The sequence below is a fragment of the Eschscholzia californica genome, unplaced genomic scaffold (genome assembly GCF_041429995.1).
Source record: "Eschscholzia californica isolate CP2 unplaced genomic scaffold, dmEscCali1.0.p SCAF_5, whole genome shotgun sequence".
Lineage (NCBI taxonomy): Eukaryota > Viridiplantae > Streptophyta > Magnoliopsida > Ranunculales > Papaveraceae > Eschscholzia > Eschscholzia californica.
This window is the reverse complement of record NW_028238472.1, coordinates 45757809-45782159: the sequence shown is the minus strand read 5'-3', so window position 1 is coordinate 45782159 and position 24351 is coordinate 45757809. Positions and strand designations below refer to the sequence as shown.

General features: G+C 37.4%; 3 protein-coding genes and 1 non-coding gene across 5 annotated transcripts; all 4 read right to left on the bottom strand.

The window, feature by feature from the left end:
• Positions 1 to 448: 448 nt before the first annotated feature.
• LOC147539723 (small nucleolar RNA U3) lies at positions 449 to 664 on the bottom strand. Its single transcript, XR_015226799.1, has one exon. It is a non-coding gene; the product is annotated as a small nucleolar RNA U3 (small nucleolar RNA).
• An 818-nt stretch (positions 665 to 1482) lies between these two features.
• TIFY8 (TIFY domain protein 8) lies at positions 1483 to 6397 on the bottom strand. Of its 2 annotated transcripts, none has more exons than XM_086644289.1 (6): positions 4642 to 6397; positions 3792 to 3982; positions 2723 to 3162; positions 2530 to 2617; positions 1823 to 2036; positions 1483 to 1745 (listed from the first exon to the last, which is right to left on the bottom strand). In XM_086644289.1, exons 1-6 carry the CDS (start codon positions 4871 to 4873, stop codon positions 1654 to 1656), a joined length of 1257 nt encoding a protein of 418 aa, XP_086500415.1. In that variant the 5' UTR covers positions 4874 to 6397; the 3' UTR covers positions 1483 to 1653. The 2 variants fall into 2 exon arrangements, with proteins under 2 accessions (XP_086500415.1, XP_086500416.1); XM_086644290.1 differs by having other exon boundaries at positions 2723 to 3057; positions 4642 to 5223.
• A 3050-nt stretch (positions 6398 to 9447) lies between these two features.
• On the bottom strand, positions 9448 to 18632 carry ABCG32 (pleiotropic drug resistance 4). Its single transcript, XM_086638721.1, has 25 exons — positions 17928 to 18632; positions 17383 to 17503; positions 17207 to 17295; positions 17039 to 17123; positions 16473 to 16632; positions 16321 to 16397; positions 16157 to 16210; positions 15523 to 15613; positions 15307 to 15426; positions 15040 to 15221; positions 14551 to 14832; positions 14132 to 14448; positions 13883 to 14043; positions 13673 to 13776; positions 13426 to 13585; positions 13196 to 13327; positions 13021 to 13115; positions 12482 to 12814; positions 12112 to 12402; positions 11685 to 11768; positions 11445 to 11575; positions 11116 to 11343; positions 10603 to 10774; positions 10249 to 10503; positions 9448 to 10063 (listed from the first exon to the last, which is right to left on the bottom strand). Exons 1-25 carry the CDS (start codon positions 18200 to 18202, stop codon positions 9791 to 9793), a joined length of 4272 nt encoding a protein of 1423 aa, XP_086494847.1. The 5' UTR covers positions 18203 to 18632; the 3' UTR covers positions 9448 to 9790.
• Positions 18633 to 18814: 182 nt separating this feature from the next.
• Positions 18815 to 22519, bottom strand: LOC147539720 (uncharacterized). Its single transcript, XM_086643169.1, has 2 exons — positions 21480 to 22519; positions 18815 to 20384 (listed from the first exon to the last, which is right to left on the bottom strand). Exons 1-2 carry the CDS (start codon positions 22517 to 22519, stop codon positions 18815 to 18817), a joined length of 2610 nt encoding a protein of 869 aa, XP_086499295.1.
• Between the last annotated feature and the right edge of the window lie 1832 nt (positions 22520 to 24351).

Below are 24351 nucleotides of genomic sequence, written 5' to 3'. Positions count from 1 at the left end.
TAATATCATACAGGACTCTAACCTGCAGAAAGTATTGAGAACAAGCCCAAAAATTTCGGCGTTTGAATTTCTAAATATGACCCATACTAGCAAACAAGGACATGCCCTCTTCGTTTTGAAAGGAAGTTGGGATGTTCTTAATCATACACCAGACCGGTTCATGAAAAAGCTCAACATGTCTCAGAAGATATGGCCATATGAGATGGGAACTGGGCTCCAGGAGATTCTGCATGGCTCGATTCATCCATGGTATCCCATAATATATAGCCTTATGAATGGAACCATTCTTAGGCTTTATCAGAAGTAGTTAAAACCATAGGGATACACCACCAACTCTCAGTCTTTTTTTTTTTTTTGAATTGTTCAGGTGCCTCGAACCCTCGACCTCTAGGTGGAAGATTATACCTCTTACCACTCCAATCAAGGGTTATTGGCAAATATTTGGGGGAGTCTGTCAGCCAACCGACCGACCATCTCAGCCATCCGAAGATGAGCTGAGAACGATCATCTACGGTTGAGATCCTGATAGCTCAGATCTCAACTATTAATCACGCTCTGATCGGACGGTCATGATTCATCGACCAGACTTAGGTTGCTGTCTCCTTAGAAATCAAGGATACAGATGTACGATCCTATAGAACAGATCTTGTTCAAGTAAGGTCGTAACTCTCAGTCTTTCTAAAGGAGATCTACTCAATCAACCGATATTTAATGTATTTTAAGACTCATCTCATAGGGACTTCGTAACCGAGCCAGAAAAACAACACCGATAGACTCCTTGTATCATACCAACACTGTTTCCGTCAATGATAATTTGACAGACTGACGAGTACAAGAGGCCTAGACTTCCGTATTAGAAGCCAATCAAATACTAGAGAGAGAACTGAAATCAGACGGATATGAATCAAACTAAGTATACAGATGTTAACTTAATCAGACTGAGATAAAATAGAATCTAAACACGGGTTAGAATTACTCCCTGATGTAGATGTATTTGTTGTCGTTTATGTGGCTCTTGATGTGCCTATACTTTACTATCCGTTCCTTGCTGACGAATAGTGGTTAATAGACTGAAGATAATGATTAACGTTACTTAGGATTGAAAATCTGTTGCATCTTCAACTACCCCCTAAATTCTGTTGAGGTCGGAAGTATTGATATTAAACCCTAAAAAACTACCCGATAATCTTCGACGGAGAAAACAAGAACTGCCTTCGATCCCGAGTAACATAATGATTTCCATATTATTCAATATAGTCCCAATACTGAATCCAATCAAATCCAACCTAACTAAATGTTCACACTCAACTTAAAAACTTATATCACTGTGAACATGCTTTGACTCATAAGCGAACATAACAATCAACCAACCTGCTCTGGTCTTTGAACTTCGAGTAAGTTGCGGTTTTCAAAGATCAGTTTCAGTTTTCTCTTGGACACAATAAAAGCATCGAAGATCAACATTCAAGCCATAACGAAGGGTAAGCAACTAACAGCTAATCAATTAATCAAGTAATCAAAAGGTGCATATTTTTCATAATCAATCCTAAAACTGATCAGTATATAGAAGAGACAAAGTTTATATGTCACAAAAAACAACTTCCACGGATGAATCTATCAATGAACAAGGAAAGCAAATTAAGAACTCTGTCTTTACCGTACCTCTCTTTTGCCTTCAGTGTCCGATTTTGCAAATTGTGTTTCGGTTCTCGTTTCCCTTGCTGTCATGCTTCCTTGGTGACCCCCTAAAACGGATTCATAATCTTCAATACTCTATGTAAGAGATAACTCAGGAAATGAGGAAATAAAGTAAACAACGTACCAGATGATAAGTTAAGAGACCGGCTGGACGATGGTGAGCTTGGTCCGTCTTTGTTAAATAGATGACGGGGAAGGGATACGTTACTAAGTCCCAAGTCATTTTCTCCACTGGGTAAGCAAGTTTCACCAATGGATGTCTTACCAGTAGACTTTGGAGCATAAGTTGTAGACCACGACCCTCCATTTGATCCAGCCAGAGACATTATCATATCAGCCTAAAACATTAATACGATTATGTACATTATTAACTCGCTTTCTTACATGTAAATGAACTATATATATGTATTACTACCCGAAACTAAATACCATCTTGAAATTTAATCTATTTTGGGTTGGGGGTTGAAGTCTTGAAGATCAATCGGATTGTTTACTATTAACTAGAACATGTTCAAATAGATCTTCAACCCAAAATTGGACATCATAAGAAGTGAATCTTTTCTTAGTGGAGAGATAAATATTGAAAGATAACAATGTAATTATTAAAAATTTAGCAAAATTTCCAAGTGCTCGAGAAATCTAGGCTTGGAACTATTTTAGCTTGATCACAAGTAGAAACAAGATCGAGTGCGTCAAATTAACTAATTGATTTTCAACATAATAGTGGATTGCAAGTTTAAGCCTTGAATAAGCATATTAGAGTAAGATATATTTCGAAATTAACCATGACAAATTAATATTTGGAGAATCTTTACAAAAAAAGAATCTGACCTTGTTTGGGTGGACGTCATCGAAAACATGAGCTTGGCCATCATAAAATATAGTCATTTGCCGCGTCCCAGATGTTAATCCATGTTTCCTGGAAATTAGATCAGACATGATAAGAATTTTAAATATTAGATTCATTTGGAAATGGGATTATGGACAGCACCTAAAGAGGACTAAACTGCAAAACAAGATTTACCTTGGTGGAAGAGAAGATTCAGGGTCGGCAATTTGAGGCCCAGACTTTGATCCGCTACCAAGAACTACCTTAGATGTGTTTCTTTCGAGCACTGAAATGCCCCTTAAAACACTAGATCCTTTAATACCAGTCCTAGAGCCTTCATCGGCTGCAGGTTGAGATATAACTGAAGGACTTGCATTAACATCCCTATACTTGTTTGAAGAAATCTTATCGATATAACTTGCAAATTGGCCATGGCGGGGAGGGTATTGTTGGGCTTGTGGACCAGCATTCATATGGAGAGCCCGTTCCCACTTGGAAGAGACAGAATCCGGTCTACTACCAACAGGAGGCTGCAAAATGACCGTATTAGACGTTTGCCTTGGCGGTTGCATACCGAAGTATAGTTCCTCATCATGAGGCCTTGATCTCTCTACCATGGTGCTGCTACGGATAAGCTAATTTCAATATGCCAAGAAAAACCAAGAAGAAAATTATCGATTATTTTCGTTCAAAATTGGAAACAGTAAGTAGAAATAATTATAGGTCGAAGAAATAACAGTATGCCTGCTCAAACAAGATTGCGAAACTTGAAACCCATCAAACACTAAAACTGAGCAACTCAAGAAAATCAAATACATCACAATTCACACTAAACATCGAACGGGTCAATATTGGGTCTTCTTTAATTCCACTGCAGTCCATTGGACCTAACTCTCTAACTCTCAGAAAATCGGGTCATAAGAAAAGGATTGCCCAAGAAGGCAAGAGGTAACTACTTCAAATGTCCTACTGCCCAGGCAATGCGGGATAGTGCTAATACCTTCCTCACCTCGGGGGATAGAGGCACTAGGGGATCGCCTTAGGCAACGCCAAGGTTACTAAGATTGCACTAGCTCTAGCCCCGGTACCATGTTATAGGCCATTTGGCGTAACTCTCTTTGAGAACCGGCTTGGAAGGAAAGGACATTTCAAGAGTTATCTACTTCACAAATTCTAATGCCCACACGATGTGAGATAATGATATTAGGTTCAATGAAAGCGAAAAAAAGAAAGACAGGATAAAAGAAGGAAAATTATTCCTTACCTTCCTTAGCTGTGAGCTTTCATGGGAATCTGATCCTAATTGAGGCATCCTATCTCTGGCTAAGCCCATAAAGTCCGAACCTGAAGTACTCCTCTTTGTTCCAACGTGTCTAGTACTTATCTCTGGCGCGGAAAAGTCGCTTTTCGGATCATGTAACTGAACCCCCTCAGAATGGTTCCCAACCAGCCTTTCTAGCATGAATAAAAGATCAGAATTAGAACCAAACTCATTTCTACTATGCCATAGTTAACAATGTCTATCCAGTCTGTCACAATTAGGGCTTCAAGTTTGAAACCTACAAATTAACTTAACACAAGAAAAAGAAAGCAATTTGAATCAAATTTGTCGGATTGTGAATGCGTAAAATTTCACAGAACAAAGTACTATTGGAGGAACAAAAAGATCAAACATTTTAGTTCATTCAGACCTAATCAACATTGAGAATAGATTAAACATTGAAATCATCAGTACTACAAAGAATAAAACCCTAAAATGAAAAGGAGTGAAGGATCAAGGAAGAGTTCAAAAGAGGATGGTAATAACAACTTCTAAGTACCCATCACCCATGTAAAAAAGTAAAAGCAAATCAAAAGAAGATGAGAGGGAGAGAGATAAAGAATATCAAACCTAGTTCTCACTAAAACAACTCCATATCACATAGTAATAAAAGGGCATAGAAAAATAATAGATACCCAGATTCAAACAATGGAAGAAGATGAACAAATCCTCATCAATTTGATATATAGAAACCATAAAAAATGAAAAATCAAAACTACCCACTATCAATAAAAAAGAGTAAAAGACAAAATGAAGATTAAAAAAGTAAAGGGGGGAATGGAAAGTGACTAACCGGAACCCAGATCGGAAGTAGCTGAAACAGGGGCATGACCACCACCAGATGAAGCTCCTCCAATGGAAGCAGAAGCTTCAGAAGGTTTAATCTCACCAGTTTTGGGTACTAAACTTGAAGGGAAATAAGAAGAACATCTCATACCAAGAAAATCATGGAAAGTTAGTTTCTCACTTTGGGTCTTGTTATTATCGTCTGTATTTTGTTGTTGAGCCATCATCAGTACCGCCATTTCATCAGGAAATCGTGCTGTTGAAATCGTAGTAAATCATCATTTCAAACCTCCCCACACTCCAAAAAGATAAAAACTTGGATTTTCAGTAAAGAAAAAGTAAAATACTAGAGAGATAGAGAGAGAGTATCCAAGAGGTAAAAGACAGATGAGAGCATTTAAAAGAAAAAGTGAAGTCTGGGTTTTTTTCCTCAGTATCTCTATTTCAAGTTTTCATGGCTTCTCTCTCTCTCTATACCACTCTACTTCTATGTTCTGCCACTTCTCATGCCTCTTGCAGTGAGAAGAGAGAGAGAGAGAAAGGAAGAAAGAGAAAATGATGAGAAAAGTCTACTTTTGAAATCATGTACATGGAATTTGCAACATAAATCCGGGTTTAACATTTAATTATTTCTCTAAAGAATCATTTATTTTATAAAGATTTAAGTTTTCCATTAGAAAAATGAATTAAAAATGTAATCTCTCGAGTCTTGACAACAATAATGTGTTTCAACAAAAAAAATAAAAAAACAATGTTGAGAATGTCATAGGTGTTGGAAAGTGATTGGAGTGTGAGAGGATTAGAGAGAGAAGATTATTGATAGGTTTGTTTGTAAGTTGGAAAAACAAGAGATTAGGTCATGGTAGAGAGGAAGCATTAATTCTTTATCAGGTACAGATTTTGACTAATGTTCTTGGCAGCTCCTGAAACCACACCTTTTACACTATAAGCGGGTGTGGTGCTAGGGGTGGGAATCGGCAGGCCCAGTCGGACTCGGGCAACTCATTCAAAGACTCGGATTGGTAGGGCTCATGACCGATCCTGAGATTTCAGAAGTCTGAAGCGAGTTTTAAGAATGTGGTCACACGCGTTTCACAAGAAAAAAATTGCATATTGAAACTTTCGACATTTCTTTTGCACGTAATGTGAGGTATCGGCTCGGGTTGTGGTTTGATGGTGATTGTGGTGTGGAAGTTTATTGATGGTGGTGGTTGCGGTGTTGAGGTTTAGTAATGGTGGTGGTCATGATGGGGATGTTGGTGGTAGTTGAGGTACAGTGATAGAGGTTTAGTAATTGTGGTGGTAGTGGAGGTACAATGTTATAAGTTTAGTGATCGTGTTGGTGGGAGAGGTGTTCACTAAAGTAATAAAAAAAAATTACAATTTAATGTTGGTGGTACGGTGTTGAGCTATAATAAAATAAAAATTTAATTTAGTTCCTTACTAATTTATTTTCTTCTGTGATATAAGAATTTTAAAGAGAAGCAGATATAACAGAGAGTATACTCATCATCTTTTCTTCTTCCTCTACTAGTCAGAGTTGATATTTTAGTGAGAACGTTTAAAGAGAGAGAAAGATATGTAAAGAGGAACATAGAGAGATCAAATCAAAGAGAGAGAAGGGTGGAAAGAAGAAATCAAGTTCTCGTTTCTGTTCTATCTCTTCATCGAAACAACATTCACCATAGCTCCCATCATTAAAAGATCTTCATCTTCGGTGGTTTATTTCTCTAACTCTTTTCTTTTGTTTGATTATCCGAATTATGTCGATATTTCCGTTTGTTTCATGGATAGCTAATCATCTAATCAAGGGTTAGGATGAAGCCTTAGTTTTGCTTAAGTAAATGGCCTTCATCTCACAATGAATATACTTGATTTGTTTCGATATTGTAAACTTAATTACTTCATATTGGTTTCATGGCATCTCTCTCATTAGTTATGTTTATGTTTTGATGTTTCATATTTAGACTTATTGTCTTTAATATCTCGTGCTTAGGGTTTGATAGTTAATAGTTTGAGTATCTTTTGAATGTGTATTTTGAAATTAAAAGATTAGGTGTGTGTGTTCTAAAAAGTTATGATTTTCCGAGGTTTGGTATAATTGGTTACCTTCCCTTGAGTTATAAAAAGAAAGAGATTTGAGTTCTGATTGATTAGGTCAATTTACATGCATGTTAAGGTGGATTTCGATACCCTAGACTTCTTTCACTTTAGTATTTATCTCCGTTGTTCGTTTTAAATAATTTTGCTATTTTATTTTTCATCACAAAACCTCTTTTAAAGACAAAAACCATGCTAGTTCTAAGTTTTAGAATAATTTTGACTAAGTCTCTGTGGATTGAATACGGTCTTACCGAGATACTACTTGACACCCGTATACTTGCGGGTGGAGACCTTTTAGGGTGACTTTTTAGGCCCATCACCACGTCACGACTCGGGCTCTATCATCGGATGTAGGGTTCGAGTCGAAGGAACATCTTCATCAATACATTTGGCATATTCAAGAGCAGATGAGTTCCCCTTTTGTAGATTTTTTAGCTTCTTTCTCTTTTTTTTTTGCTATTCTTTTTGTTTGGGGGCCCCTTTAGTCATCGTTGCCGTTCCAACTACTTACAAGAGTTTTTTTTATAGTCGAACAAACAATATCCCTTAACTTCTTAAGTATTGTGGACCTCTAGGACAACTCGATCCTATCCCCCACTATATAAAGTTGTTCCATTTCATGTGTTGTGGGAAGAGTAAATTTCTATAGTAGGTTTAATCTATAGTTTGATCAACTGCGGATGAATCATGTCCAACGGAAACATCATATGTTATCTTATCAAAGCTATCATCTCATGTGCATAAAGGAGCCCATAGAGAGACCTTATAATACATCCACAACTGTCGATGTTAATGTCGATGCCATCTGCACAGTATATCTCATTCACCATGAAATCTAATGTAACATGCAAGACATAGCCCCGTAACACTTTCATAAATTTGTTTTGAGGAGTCTCCTTCACCTTTGCACGACTATGCTCGAATAAAGCTTTAATGTCACCTATCTCGGTCTCCCTCTCGTAACATGAATAGGTTCCAAAATGTAATTTAGTTACTTTTGTAGTTGTCTAAATTCCTCTTCAATATAGTATGAACACCCGTCCAACGATTTGTTGAAGTATTTCTCATAGATCGTTGCCAGAAACCTGGGAGCCATTAAGAGATTACACTGCACAATTTAATAAGGAACCTTTAAACATACCTGGTTTGGCCAGAGTTATCAATTTGTACCCTTGAATTCATTTTCTTTATGTGATCTCCCATAGTAAGACAGGATGGAAACGTCGTAAAAGGACTTAAAGGGAAAAAAAGTCTCACGGAGGACTGTTTTGTGTTTCGTCCAAGAATTACCATAAAGAAAAGACTGAAATTATAGGAAGGGATTACATAAAATTGATGTGTGAGAAGGGGTTGGATGAGAATATGATCTTTGTTTTTTTTTTTTTTTTTTGTTGAACTAAATATGATCTTTGTTTCTTCCCAAAATTAAAAGTCTCTCTACCAATAATAACTATTTGGTCAAAGAACCCATATACAGAAGTAACAGTCTATCATGGGGGTGACTGCCTTTCATGTAAGTAGCAAAATTTGGCTGATGTCTGAAGCAACTGCTAGTTAAGATTGCTTATAGTTATCTTGTATCTCTAATCACTTAATCAGTCTTTATCCTACCTAAATACAATAATTCTATTTAGTCCAAAATTTGGAATTGACCACACGCCGAAGTCTGATGTAGCCAACTTCTATTGGTTAGGGCATTTCTCTCTCCTCATGGCCCAACCAATGAGTGTCGGTCATATCAGACTTCAACATGTACGGACCGTCGTCGGTGACCTCAAATTTCCGGTCATATAGCACTTATGTTCTTATTTTTATCTAATGAGTCCCTTTCATTTATATGGTGCAGTGTGACTCAACATGATCCTTGAGATACATTCTGTCACAAAACATATTGACTTTTGTACCAAAAAATTGATAGAGTAAGCACTAAGCCCTCTTTGGATCATAAATTTTAAATCCAATTGATAAAGCAAGAGTCACTTTCACATTTTAAAAAAATGTTATTACTCTCCACTAAGATATGTATGTTCTTTAATGATCATTTCGTTGTTAATATGACTTTTAAATTTCGATATTATATTAAATGACACAGACGGATCGATAGGAGTTGGGGTTCTAATTAATACTTATCCTTGACTAATTGGGGTTAGACATTCTAGATAAGTTGGGGTATACAACAATTTCCTAGCTCTAAACGTAACAGGGGCTCCCAAATCTAAATTATGTATGTGTGTAATGTACGTGTGCGGATTTTTTATTTCAATTTTCAACTATAAATTATTAATTTCAAATATAAAATTGAAATTTAATATTATGTTAGAGAGAGAGAAGGAAATTTGAACATTATTCTTACACTTAATGCACACTAACCAGAGGTAAAGGCTTGTGGTTCAACAGCTAGTTTATGACATCTTCTATGGTCCTAGACTCGTGCTCGTTAAAAATACTAACTTGACAAAAGTGTATAGGACTCAGATAAATGCATCATACTAAGAAGACTGACCGGCCGGGCAGCAATTCTCTTATGGAGTTATGGTGGCGGTGGGCGGTGGTGGTTGTGGGTTGTGACAGTAACCTTTAACCTAGAAGAGATGCTGATTTCTTATACACTCAGAATCATAAGTAAACTAAAGCAAACAGTTCTTACATATATAAGAGACAGAGCACCCTATTTCATTATATCGAAAATTGTAGAATCCGTTCTGAAAGCTTAAACCAAAATCACTTACTCTTTTATAATGTTCTTCAAACAATTAGTACACTGTATAACTGATATTTTGATAATCTTTTTAGAACAAGAAAAACTAATACGTACATTCTACATTATGATTACTTCTACAAACCCACAGTTGATAGAAAAACGTCGCTATACAACTTCTGTAAAGCACCGGTCAAACACACACATATATAGACATACATATATATATATATATATATATATATATATATATATGCTTCATTCTCTCGACTCTTTCTCGACGCTTTAATCTTCGATAAGAGCTGCTACAAACTGGGAGCATTACTTTGGATTCAGCATTTTTACTTAATCCTCTTTATCTTCTTTGGAAGTTAAACGATCTCACTGAGAAAGCAAAAATTGTAGCAAAAAGAATACAGAAACCAACCACCACACCACCAGCAATACCCAAGAAATCATGCCTAAATCCGAAAGCTTCTCTCAGAAAATGACTTATCGAAACTGAGTGAATTCCATCTGCAAGCTTCAAATGTTCGTTAACATCGCCATATTGTGATGTTAAAAGACCATATAAACTCCATGATATTGGGTCTGCCCAGTAGTACCATCTCCACCATATCGGAAGTCTCTGCATAGACAACAAAAACAATTAAAACTAGTCGGAAAAAAAAACAAGTCGTAAAAGTGGGGTGAAATGCTAGGTAGTTGGAATCGGCTGGAGTAACTTGTGGACAGGACTAGGGTCGGGGTAGGCCAACCCCCTAAGTCAAGAACTTCTCACAGATAGAGTAAAGTAAACTGCAATTCAATTACCTTATAAGTGATCATGAATCCACTGAAGAGGTTCCACAATGTATAAAATGGAGAAGCAAGAATTGCAGCGACATTATGGTTAGGAGTGAGTGCAGTCATCATCATTCCGAAAAATGTGAAGTACAAAATAGTGAAATACATAAAGAATATGTACCACAAGAACTTCACCGGTTCCCACTCAAATGAGGCCATTGAGTAAAATGTAGAACTATATATAAGTGACTGAACAAACACATAAGGAAACTCAATGGCTACCTGCAAAAGGTTCAAATTTTAGACTCCATTTATGGGTTCTTGAAAGATTAAAAGAGCGAATGAAGAAGGAAATGAAGCTATTGGTGGTCAGAGGTTTACCTGAGCAAATGCAAAAGCTAGAGATGAATACATTCCTGCTGCTCTCTCTCGATAAGAAACAAATCTTTCGACTGAAAAAACTGGTTGAACGGCTGTGCCGTTAGTGATTCCGATAAATAAGACTGCTGCATACATGGATCCCATCGAGTTTAAGATATCTTGTTGGGTATCTCTGCAAAATAGAATGAAAAAAGGATTGAAGAAGTATTTAATTGAGATTGTCTGAATCCGAGTTTTCTGAGACAAGTGACTTGTTTGGCAACGTCAGAATGGTAATTTCACATAATTTTAGACTATGAGCTCTTATGTGTCTGACTCAAATAGACCCAAGCCAGTCACCACGATGAGTCAGACGCACGAGTCTGATTAAAAACAAACATTTTGAAATCTGACTCAAGTCAATTCAGATCTTGAGTCAGAACTCAGATCACAGTTTTAAAAAGATAAGCACCATCTAAGTTGTATCAAGTAACAGAAAGAGCGATGAGCTTAGAAACGGTTCAAATAGGATACCTTTTAGAACCAAACTTCCAACATATCGATCCAAACATCAAAGAGATAATGATGGTGTAGAAGAACCGAACAGCTGTATAATGTGGGTTTCTCCAATAAGACATATTTTGTTTCCATAAACAAGCAACAAACTGTTGAAGATATGACTTAGAGTATTTAGTAGGAAAGCTTAAATCATTTGAATTGCTTCTTGGTTTGCTTAACCTCTCAACCAACTCTTTGTTGTGCCTAAAACAACAAAGGAACAGATATATCAGAAGAGAAAAACCGAAAAGGTTTCTTTGAACAATGAAGGACCCAAACATCACTTTATGATAAGTTGTACGTACTGAAATAGTTTAGATCTTCGATAAACTTCAGCAAAGTCAACATCGAGGCGACTTTCTTCTGCCGAGGAAGTAACCTCTAACATCCATGCAGCTGGATTATAACCGGGTCGGATCTTTGTCACTCCAATGGCCTAAACATGACAAATAAGAAATTTTCTTAACGGAGAACCGAGTTTGAAATGCATGAAATCTACATTAACAAAATGAACTAGTTACCATACTCGGAAATGTTAAACCGACCTCAAAATACTCAACAAGCTTCCAAGAATTGGCTCCTAGAGGACCTGCATAAATGAGCTGCCCTCCTCGCTTCATGAATAACAGCTGCAAACAAGTAGGACTTTTGATGAGATCATCTAGTCACACAAAGTCGTCATAGATTCATCCTACACGATAGTGAAAGTAACAGATACAAAGAAGTATCTCGTTGCCAGATACTGATACCTATATCGTTGTCCATGTTGTATGGGGAAATATGGAAAACTATCGTTGTGCATGTACAATTACTAAGTGCAGATACAAACTAGTCAATATGCATGTACATGGTGCCCCATGGCCCAAAGTCAAAAGCACTCTATGGTGCCGATTTTTTTTTTGAAATATTTGAATGAATCACTCTATGGTGCCGATAGAGTTAGATTGTACCAAATTACTAAGTGAGAATTACCTCGTCAAAGGATTCAAAGATTTCAGTACTCGGTTGATGGATTGTGCAAACAATTGTCCTCCCAGTATTCACAATGTTCCTTACAGTTCTCATTACAATGGCTGCAGATCTAGCATCTAACCCTGATGTTGGTTCATCCATAAAGATAATAGAAGGATTAGCTACCAACTCGACGGCAATTGTCAATCTTTTCCGTTGCTCGGTTGACAGCCCATCAACTCCTGGAAGGCCCACTAAGGCTCCACTTAACGGCATTAGTTCCACAAGTTCCATTACCTCTTCAACAAAAACCTGCAAACACACCGTTACACACTCATCTAGATAAGAATTTCAGAAGTTCCAAAGCAATGAAAGTTTGTTGAAAACTCACCTTTTGTGTGTCGATGTCAACATCAGGCGGTAATCGAAGCCAGGCAGAGTATATAAGTGATTCCTGAACAGTTAGACATGGAGAATGGACATCACTTTGCTCACAGTAACCAGATATTCTTGCAAACGTTTCTTGCCTTTTCGGATAACCAGAAATGTGTATGGTCCCTTCTATAAGTCCACCAGTTTTTCTACCAGCTAAAACATCCATTAAAGTAGTTTTACCAGCACCACTGACTCCCACTAATGCCGTAAGCACCCCAGGCCTAAATGCTCCAGTAACATTATCGAGCAATCGTAGTTTATCTTCTAATACGCCTTCTTGCTTCAATTCCTGTGAAAAGGTCTACTTATCATAAATCTGGCCTAAATAAGTCTGAAACGACTATTGTGCCCCCGACCACAACAAGTCAAGCTCAGACAGTTAGACTCAAACAAGTCACGTGCAGGCAAGTCAAATTGAAAGAATAAAAAAAAAAACAACACCTTCACGTTGTTTGAAAAATAAGTGCTATACGAGATGGAAGCTGAAAAACATACCAATGGCACATCCACATAGTAACTGATATTGCTGAAAGACATGGAAAGGGGTTGAAATGGAAGCACCATGCCTCGTTGTTCTTTACCTTTTGTTACTGTAATAATGGAAAAGGAGAAGACGTTGAGTTCGACTCGTGAAAGAAACAAAGACAAGACATGAAGAATTGTTACATACCGGTTAGTGAGCCGGAATGCTCCAAAAATTCTCTAAGTTGAATGACAACTTGTTCGCCTTTCTCGCCTTTCCTTCTGATATCCCTCTCTTGGAGTTCTTCCTTTGATACAACAGCTTGTCGTTTCCCAACAGCTATATGGAAATAAAAATCATAAGTACATTTGCCTATTTTAATTTTAGAGCAAAAAATTCGATACTTAGACTAAATATTCAGTTTAGACATAACTTACGATTTAGAAAAGTCAAGAAGAGTGTCAAAAGAAGGTTAAACGAAATAGTATAACCGAGCAGAGCACCAACTCCTATCCAATACCAGTAACTCTGTGGAAATAGATTACGGGCCCTCATTACCGCTTGACCTAACGACATGCTCGACTCTGGCCAAGCTGCCTACAGAATCCAACATAGTCTTAGTTTTTGTGCAGGAAACAACGTACCAAAGAAATAAAAGAAATTTTGATTTTCGAATCGCATAACCTTATCCCAAGAATGCCCAAGGAATTCATTCACTGAAGCTGCATTTTGAGCATACATTAATGGAGAAAACCAATAACCCCATATCCACCAATTAGGGATGCTATCTGTCATATAAAGGAAGTAACCAAACGACAACAAATTAAATAAAGACAGAAGCTACAAATTACAATAATACATTTACAGATATAGAAATGCTTAGTTTTACATTACCTTTATTAAGGATAAATCCTCCAAGAGCCATAACTATCAACATAGCAAATGATCCAAAGGTATTGGCGATTATCATGTTTCTCCCAAGAGACGCCATCAAACGAAAAAGTGATATAGACATTTGGTGAAGAACAAAAAATAACAAGAACTGCCGCCCGAATCTGCAGAGAAAAAAAATGAATGCAGAATGAAACTTATTCACATCGTGTTTTGAGCAAACTCCTTGGTAGCACGAGAAGAGAGGTTTACCTGGTTACTTGTGGATCAAATCCAATGGCATAATATGTCACTGCCACCCACATACCAGACTCTAGAAGCGAATTTGGAATACTTAAAACCCAAGAAGGAAGTGTATAAACCCAGCATGGATAAAAATGCAACTCCCTGTGCTTATAAATCACAGGCATTTTCGCGATCAACATTGAAACTTCTGTAAATCCATTAAATAGAATCATTATCGTTGAAAAGTATAGTGACCCAAGAAATAAGCCTCCATCATCAATTGTTTCTCGGTGCATTTTTGTCTTGATAAATACCGTCGTTGTGATCAAAGCGACAAGGAGAAGCTGCAAAAGTATAATAGTATTCGTATAAATTTATCATGTATGCCACGAGTTGTAAATTGGTTCTCAAAATTTGGACCTAAACAAATTAGAACAAAAGATTACCTGTACAAATCTGAAAACATATATGAATGAGTTCCTTTTCATCAGTAGGAGCTGCCATGAAAAGCTGGTTTTGAGAAGATTAGCCATACTTACGCCATAACTAGAAGTTGAAAGGGCTGCTGGATGATTCTTATGTCTTTCAAATGGAACAACAAGTTTCTCAGACAATCTTTTTCCAACATGAAATGAGCGAAAACCTTCTGCGAACTTTCCGACAGGTATGTACTGATAAGGGCAATCAGGAACAGACCAATACTGTTCTTGATCTTTCTTAGATGTCACCTACCAACAAATAGAAATCAGACAAACATAAGACCCTTACTTTTCTAGCTTGCGGTTTTTCAATTGTACCAGTAAATTCTTCTGACAAGACAAACAAACTGTGATTATCGGCAGGACTAGTTCAAATCAGTTTGTAGATAAAAGTGTTCTATATCAAATAAATTGTGTAAAACAAATTTTGGCACTGAAAGTCGTCGAGTTACATACTTCTTGCAAGAAATCGGCAACATTCTTTCTCTCGGGACACCTAAAACCCATGAATGAAAAGAAGTCAAGAGCAGTCTCACGAGGTCCTTGGAATATGATCTGGCCTTCGCATAAGAGAATGACATCATCGAATAAGTTGTAAGTCTCAGGAGCTGGTTGCAACAGAGAAACAACTGTAGTGCCTGTAGGAGTGTAAACCAAGTGTAAGGAGGAGTAATAGGAATATAAGGACAATAAAGTCCCCACATAGTTAGTTTCTATCAGTACCATCAAGTGCTCGGGTTGAATGTCGAAGATAGTTAACTATTTGATATGTAGTTGAACTGTCAAGTCCAGTTGAGATCTCATCCATGAATAATACTCTTGCCGGACCTACTAGTAACTCACCTGCGAAAGGCATAAATCTGCCACATCTTTAAGAATTCAAAAACGCACAAGAAAGGAAAATTTAGCTCCTTAGTTGTGCAGGAAAAGGATTTGTACCAGTAGTTAGGCGCTTCTTTTGTCCTCCTGAAATGCCTTTAAGCATTTCATCTCCTACCAGTGTGTCAGCACACATGTCTAAACCTAAAATCTTTGAAAGATAAAATTTAGTACTAGAAATTTGGAAACGTTTTACAAGGAAAATAAGCTAGTGTCGGGTTACATAAGACTATGTAAGAGTGCAAGAAGACATGCTCCATTTCTAGAAAATATTTAACATGGATACTCCGTTTTAGTATTTTCTTTTGGTTCTATCGGACACTCAGATGCTCTTGTCAGATAATCCTGTCACTTCAGTAGTTATAACATGAGATTGTGTACGTATCCCTTGTGTGAATATGACCGTGTTAGGACCACGACTCTAGGTCAACATATTTCATGTAAATTGTAACAATGGTTGGTCCAAAATATAGAAAAACTTAAGTAAAATAAACGACTTGATAACTACGAGAAGAAAACATGGATTGTAGTCGGACGCATTCTACATGTATCACACATCGATATATGTAATCGTAATTATGTTTCATAGCATAATGTATGTAGATCGAGAAATTACTATTTCTTGTTATTAGTTTATTTCCCAAAAGATGTGATACTACAAACGACTTGAAACCCGGATAATCAAATGTAATACCTTCAAAATGAACTCGACAACAGCGCTTGTCTTATCGCCCCCCAAAGCTAATGCCTAGATAAGCAAAATCGTTAGAGATACATATTAGCTCCTGCTCTGAAATAATACTGACATGTAAATTGACAAAAGATATACCAAACAAACTTTAGCATTAGGATTTGTACCTTCATGAATATGTCGAGATCTTCGTCTGGCTTAATTCCAGCATTCTTCTCTCTTCTGGCGAGTTCCAAAAGCATATCTTGAAAAGAAGCAGTCTCAGTATACACACATATTATCCATGGGCAAGAAAGCATTGGAAGTCACTTAAGCTTACCGTATTTGTTTCCAACACCTTGACAACGACAAGAAAAGTCGAGAGTTTCGCGGACTGTTACCTCTGCCGTATGAGAGTCTTGTTGACTAACATAGGCAGAGGTTCTCTGAGGAATAAATTCGTTTAGACCGTGTCCGTTATAGGTAATTTTCCCTGACATCTGCAAACATTCAAGAAAATAATGTCAAATGTGTAATACATACGAAAAACAATAAACAATATAAAATGTCAAAAAATTGATACTTATTTTTCAAATTCGGATCTGAAATCTGAATAGAGATCTGAATTTACTCGAGTGAGACTTCAAAAGAATCATAGCGTTTTTTTCTTTATCTGACTCGTATGAATGGCTGACTTGGGCTGGTTTTGGGTTCATTTGATAGTAAAAAAAGTCCCTATAAAAAACTCATTGTCTGAAATTACATGAAATGACTATTTACCCCCTGACAGAAACAAGTCAGATTGAGATGGCTCGGATAGTTGGACTCGGGCGAGTCAGATTTAGACAACATACAACAAGCTATCTGGAAAGACCGGAGGAAGTTTGAGGAATACAATCTGAGTACCTGAAGACCAGAATCAAGACGTCCAGCAAGAGTTAAAAGGAGTGTCGTCTTTCCAGAACTTGGAGGTCCCAATAATAAGGTCAATCTACAAAACAAACTCACACATCAGCTATCAGCATCCATAAATTGAATTGCAATTCCACGCGCTTCTTTTTGATGAAATTGTACCTCGAAGGCCTAATAATCCCACTAACATTGTCTAAAATCGATAATTTTTTTCTCTTTCCTGGGAATAATCTCAATTGCCTCAATAAAGCCTAACAATGATAGAAATATGAGAATCAGAATTCACCATCAACAAAACAACATACCCTTACTATAATTCACATATATAATAAGCATACCTCAGTTGTGTTAAAAATGAAATTCGGAATAGTTGGTAATGCTCTACTCCCAACATGAACATAAGCGTCGACTTTGAGCTTCTCAAATCGAACCTCAATCTTCGGGAATTCTAAATTTACACTGAAATCTCAAAAGAAGACATGAATTACACAATCATGTATAAAAGTGGATAGAGATACTAATTGAAAATGAAGTTCATCAATGAGATCAAGACCATCATAACTTACCCAATTTTTTAAAACAACTTAGTAAAATATAAAATTCACTACAAACCCAAACAAGATAACTTAATTGCTTTATATCAATAGGACAAAGAAACCCTAGTTGTTAAACTAGTACTAGCTTATGATTGACTCAGAAAGAACTCAATTTCATCCAAGAAGAACTGATTAAATTTGCCACATTCATGTGTCAAACAAGTTGTCTAGTTTCTCCTACTTTTGTAAAATTTAGAAAATAGTGAAGATTTAAGGTAAGTAAAAAAAAAAGTGGAACTTTGAAAGTTCAGAATTGGATAATTTTGGGAGGAAAATGAGAAGTTTACTCGTCGAATCTCTGGCGAATACGATTGAAGAATCTTTCAATGTCTTCATCTACGGAATTGAACACTCGTTCTAAGACGACATTTTGGTCCTGAATTTGAAGTTTAGAAATATCAATCTCTGATAAATCTCCATTAATGTTCCTAAAAATCCCTCTTCGAACTCGATTATAAGTGGGTAATCTCTCTAATACAGCCCACTTAAGAGCTTCTTCATCATCACCTTCTTCTTTAAATGAACTTGATCTCATAAATGTGTTCTCAGATGAACTCCACATGATCTCAAAGTTTGGGTTTTTTTTTTTGGATGAGAGAGTGAAAAAGAAAATGTTGAAACCCTAATAACCCTAGAAAGAGATGAAGTAGAGAAAACAAAGATAAGAAGATGTATTTAATGCAAAGTTTAAGATGTGGAAATTGAGTAATGTTAGTGTTTCTTTTAGGTTCTACAACTCAAGAAAAAAACTGTGGGTATAACTTTAGTGGTTGAGCTAATGTATTAATGTCTCTCTCTCTCTTCTCTCTCTCTCTCTAGAACTCTTCTCTCTCTCTCTCTAAAACTCTTCTCTCTCTCTCTCTAAGTTTTGTTAAGGAGATTGAGAAATCTTAGGGGAGTGGGGAAGAGAAAAACAGAGGGGAGAGAGTGATTAAGAATTTAAATTATAGTTGAAAATAAGGGTTTAGTGGGTGTAGAAATCAAAAACGGTTGGGAAGATGGGGTTTAACGTTTTCACTTTTCAAGGATTTTGATTTGGATTTTTTTTTTTTGAATAAAGCTTTCATATAAAATAGATCATCCAAAGTTAGTTACAAACTTGATAAGCAAGAAAAAGATTAACCAAAGATGATACAAATTAACTGAAAGGACTAGAAAACTAATTGAGTTCTAGTCAAGGATAAACCGCAGACTTCGCCAAATTGTGAGCCTCCAAATTCGAAATTCGAGGACAGTATTGTAAAGTAACATCCATGGCTGAGATTCTGCCACGAAGCATCGCCACTTCTCTAGAAAGACGCCACGGAGGGGAGCAGTCAGGATCACTTAGCATCTCTACCATTGATTTACAATCTCCCTCGATTATAAAAGCTCGAAGACCCAGCTGAGTACCCAGAGTAAACCCTAATTCGAATGCTTTCAACTCGGAGTGAAGAGGCGAAACTGCTAAAAACTCCATCGTTGCCGTTCTCAAAATCTCACCTAAATGATTCCGAGCAAGCACTCCTGCCGCCGCTTGAGGTGGTTTAAATGCTCCGTCCACGTTTATTTTAATCATAGATTGAGAAGGAGGTTGCCACTGTGTCTCCTGTTCTTCATTAAGTTCAAACAAGGGGTTAGTCAAAGAAGTTAAAGTCTGTACCTCTTTCTTTATATGATACCAGCAACGAGTCGGATCCGGTACTGTGGATCTGAAGATCCAAGCATTCCTTTCCTTCCACCAGCCCCATAACAGATAAGTGTAGATCTGAAAATCTTTCTCACCATTTTTTCCTCTTTCTAGTAGATCTTTTATATTACGAATAGGATCAACACTTAGATTCATAAGACGATCAATATTAGTATTATTTATGAGCTCTCTAAATTTAGGGCATGACCCAAATAAATGCATGTTGGTTTCTATCTCTCCTGAGTTACACACCTTACAATATGGTTGAATGGTGGTAACGAATTTAGCTAGGTTACCAAAGATTGCCAGTCCATCATGCAGTAGCTTCCAGATAAACAATATAACTTTAGGGTTTATTGATTTTTGTTTCCACAATTTTTTCCAAGGGAAGTCAAGAATGTTTTGGTTTAAAATTGGTCTAACCCTAATTTGTTGGTAGTATGATTTGGGAGAAAATTTTCCATTATCACAAGGGGTCCATATGAGTTTGTCTGAATCTGAATTTGGATTGATACTAATGGAATTGATGGCATCTACTGTTTGTTGATCAAAGTGCTTGGTGATAATTTCTTGATTCCAATTATGAGTCTCATGATTTATAAGATCACCTACCTGTTTAATATAGTCAGGAAGTTGTTCTATAATAATTGGATGACACTGAGGTAGGTCTGCTAACCAATTATCTGTTTCAATTTGAATGTTCCTGCCGTTACCCACCTGCCACAAAGTGTTAGTAGCAAAAATAGTCCTGGTTTGGAGAATAGCTCTCCAAAAGGGAGTGGCTGAGGAAGGACTGTTAGTAGTCCAAAAAGAACCTGACCTAATATATTTTGAATTTAAGAGCTTAACCCAAATAGAATCAGGCTGAGTTAGATACCTCCATGTCATTTTACCTATAAGAGAACTGTTTACTTCTGATAAAGCCCTTATGCCGAGACCACCATGCTTCTTTGAGGAACATATAGTGTCCCAATTGATAAAATGGATCTTTTTTTCCGTACTTGTATGCCCCCACCAGAAACATCTTTCTATCTGTTCCAGCTTGTGAATAACCTGCTTAGGTATCTGTTGGTAGCTGAATGAATAAATACAATAAGCACTCATAATAGATTGAATTAAAACTGTTCTACCTGCCTGGGAAATGATTTTATTCTTCCAACCTGCTAAAGTTTTTTCAAATTTGTCTGTTAGCCAGGAAAAGCTCTCAATTCTATTACCTGGTTTAAGGAGAAAAGACCCCAGATATTTGGCCTGATTGGTCATCCTAGGAGCTTGAAGAGTTGTGGTGAATTGAGCTTGGATGTCCGGAGGCACTCTTTTGCCAAAGAAGATGGAAGACTTGTCAAAGTTTACCAATTGTCCAGAAAAGGTAGAATAAGTAGTAATAATATTAGTTATGGCTGTAAGATTGTTAATGGTGGCCGTCCCAAAGAGGATGAGATCATCCGCGAAGAGAAGATGAGAGATACTAGGACTAGATGAGTTAATTTTGTAACCACTGTACAAACCTGATGATTCATAGTGATTGATAAGGAGAGAGAGAGATTGAGAGATAAGAAGGAATAGGTAGGGGGAAAGAGGACACCCCTGCCTAAGACCCCGAGAAGCCACAATATTCCCATAGGGTTGCCCATTAACCTGAATACTAAAAGTAGAAGTAGTTATACATGAAAGAATGAGGTCTAGCAATCGACCCGAAAACCCTGTGGCTCTCAAAACTTTCTCTAGAAAATCCCAATTGACCCTGTCGTAGGCCTTGGCCATATCGATTTTAAGAGAAAACCCCCCCTTTTTTTTAGCTTTCGACCTAGTCATGGAATGAATAATTTCTTGCGTTATTATTATATTATCCATGATCTGTCGCTGTGGGACGAAAGCGTTTTGGGTCCACATTATGCATTGTTCCAAATAAGGTCTAATTCGATTGGCCACTATTTTAGTGATGAATTTATAGAGTGAGTTGCATAATGATATTGGCCGGAAATCTGAGGCCATACTCGGGTTTCTAATTTTCGGAATGAGGGCAATCGAGGTTTTATTAATAGTGGGGTCTATTGTACCCGAAGAAAAAACATTCTGAATATAAGAGGTAAGATCCGAACCTATCACGTCCCAATTGTGCTGATAGAAATGGCAAGGGAGACCGTCTGGTCCCGGGCTTTTAATAGACCCCATCTCCATAACCACCTCCTTAATCTCTTCCGAAGTAGGGACTCTAGAGATGTAGCCCATTTCCGTGTCCGGTATCAGTTTATATGCCTCCATGATCTCTATTGGGGCTGGGCTAATCGGCTCTGCCTGGAACAAATTCTGAAAAAACAACACTAGTTCGTTAGCAATTTCTTTATCATCTGTAATAATAGCTCCAGAATTGAGAGTGAGTTGTTTAATTTTATTTTTCATTCGGCGTTGAGTCATAGCCATATGAAAGGCCTTAGAGTTCCTGTCTCCATTATGAGACCACTTAAGCTTAGAACGCTGCTCTAATTTAGTTCTATGAAGTTCCTCTAAATCCAAGAGTTGCTCCTGAATGTCACTCTCAATAATAAGAGAAGTAGGTGTAGGAGGTTGAATTTGAATGTCTTGGAGTCTCTTGCGAAGAATTCGCATTCTATCTTTAAGTACTCCAAAAGCCGACTTGCTCCAGACCGTTAGAACATCTTTAACCTGACAAACCCTATCATGGAAAGGGCCCACACTATCTTCCCACCCTTTACTAATAGTGTCCTGGTAATTAGCATGTTTTGACCAGAACACCTCATATCTGGAAATGGTCTGCAAGATTTGTCCCACTACTTTGAACTTGAGCAGGATAGGGGCGTGGTCACTGTTATACCTAGGAAGATGAAACAAACCTGCATCTGGAAATTCAATTAACCAATTATAGTTAGAAAGGGCCCTATCCAATCTTTCCCTAGTTAAATGATGAATAGATCGATTGTTTGTCCATGTGAACGCCGGGCCATTAAAGCCTAAGTCAATGAGGCCCGATTGGTCAATGAATGTCCTAAATTGATTAACAAATGGGGTGTGGACTGAACCACCCCATTTTTCATGGGAGGTAGCAATATTATTTAGATCCCCAATGCAACAGAGAGGATTCGAAATACCATGTATACGAGTAAGTAGATCAGTCCAAAAATGAGAACGATCTTGGACCCTAGGGGGTCCATAAATGCAGAGGAGGTCCCAGTCAGGTTTATTGTCCATATCCTTAATAGTAACATGAATTAAGTTGGGAGAGGAAAAGTAGAAACAAATATTAATATCGTTAGACCAAAGAAATAACAAACCCCCACTACGACCAATAGAAGGGACCGGAAAACTATTATGAAGACCGAAATGACTAAAATTAGGAATAAAACTAGAAGAGGAAAGACGAGTTTCAGATAAAAACACCAATTTAGGCTTGGTGGACCCGAGGAATTGATTTAACGTTGCCTTTGTCGGAGCATTCCCCAAACCCCGACAGTTCCATGCAAGACAACTCATGGTGCTGTCGGCATTGAGGGTGCCGATTCCCTATCCGGTTGAGAGTCCAAATTGCTTAGACGAGAAGAACGTTTGTAAGTTTTTCTCTGTCTTTCTTCACCCTGTCCTTTAGAAGTAGATGGTTCTGCCTGATCCGTCTGCAATAACTCCATAGAAAATGCATTTGTTGTGATTCCCGTAACCCGTCCATCGGGTAATGTCATCTTGGATCTTTTGGCTTGCGATAAATGTGTAAGAAGTTCACCAAATGACTCATTGAGGGAAACCACCCGTGGAATCTGTTCTTCGTTGGTTTGTAAAGAACCAAAGCCTCGATTAAGATCTACGTTGTTGTGAGTAGAATTAACGAAGGATTCCATTTCCCTCCCTGTACCTCTAGCAAAAAAAGGAACTTTAAACAAATCAGAATAGTTAGGTTTTATAGCCCGTTGAACCAAAGCATGTTGTTCGGCACTTAGATCCCACTTAAGTAAATCTGTAAAATTAAGAACAACCGGACAAAATTTACTAGTATGGCCAATACGACCACAAGAAGAACAGAAACGGGGAAGACGTTCAAACCGTAGTTCAATAGCAATGAGCTTTGACTTCGAAAGAGTAAGGTTTACTACCTTTGGCAATTTGTGATTAAGGTTAAACTCTATCTTCACCCTACCATACGCACTCCATCGAGTGGCGTCGTCTGGTGTAGTAGGGATATAATTTCCTAATGAACTCGCTAATCTATTAACAGTCGAACTACTAAGAAGACCCATAGGAATACCATGCATTTGAACCCAAAAACCCGCTGTATCAAAAGTAAGTTCTTCCGGAGCAAGAATCACATCACATTCTTTTAACACCACTAATTCGTCCGCTATAGTCCAAGGAGAACTTTCCAATGCCAAGTCTAATTCACTAGTGGTATGGAACCGAATCAGAAATTTGTTATCTTGTAGTTCGGTAAGTGAGAATCTATTCGGTCCATGAATGACCCTAGATAAACGGATCATAGCCTGATTGATCTCCATCTTTTTGGGGCCAAAGAATTTAATAACTCCCCTTTTATTGTTCTCAGAAAATGAACTGACCAAGTCGGTCCCTTCAACTGTAGTCGGAGGTAATTCTTCCGTTGTTAAGGCAGCGAAATGGTGGAGAAATTGAGCGTTTGGAGAATCCATGATCGTGAAACAAAGAGCAAGTAAGATCAGATAATTAGTAGTAAACAAAATGAAAGGAGACTTAATCTCAAGATGAAATGCCCCTTAAGAGCCACCGTAAATCTGTAGAAAAGAATCGAAAAAGTTGAAATTAACCGCTCTAACTGCCCTGAACCGTTAATTTAGAAACGGTTACTGCCCTGTATAGGCGGCGCCACCCAAAAACGAAGAAGCAAAGAACAATCTACCACCCGGCTCTTTCTCTCTCTAAAAAACGGTTATTCTGTTGCTAACCAAAGAAAAGATTTGGATTTGGATGTTGACATCTTGAGGAGGACAACAAATAAACAGATGATGCATGTATGATGTATGTATGTATGTATGTATGTATGTATGTATGTGTACATACAT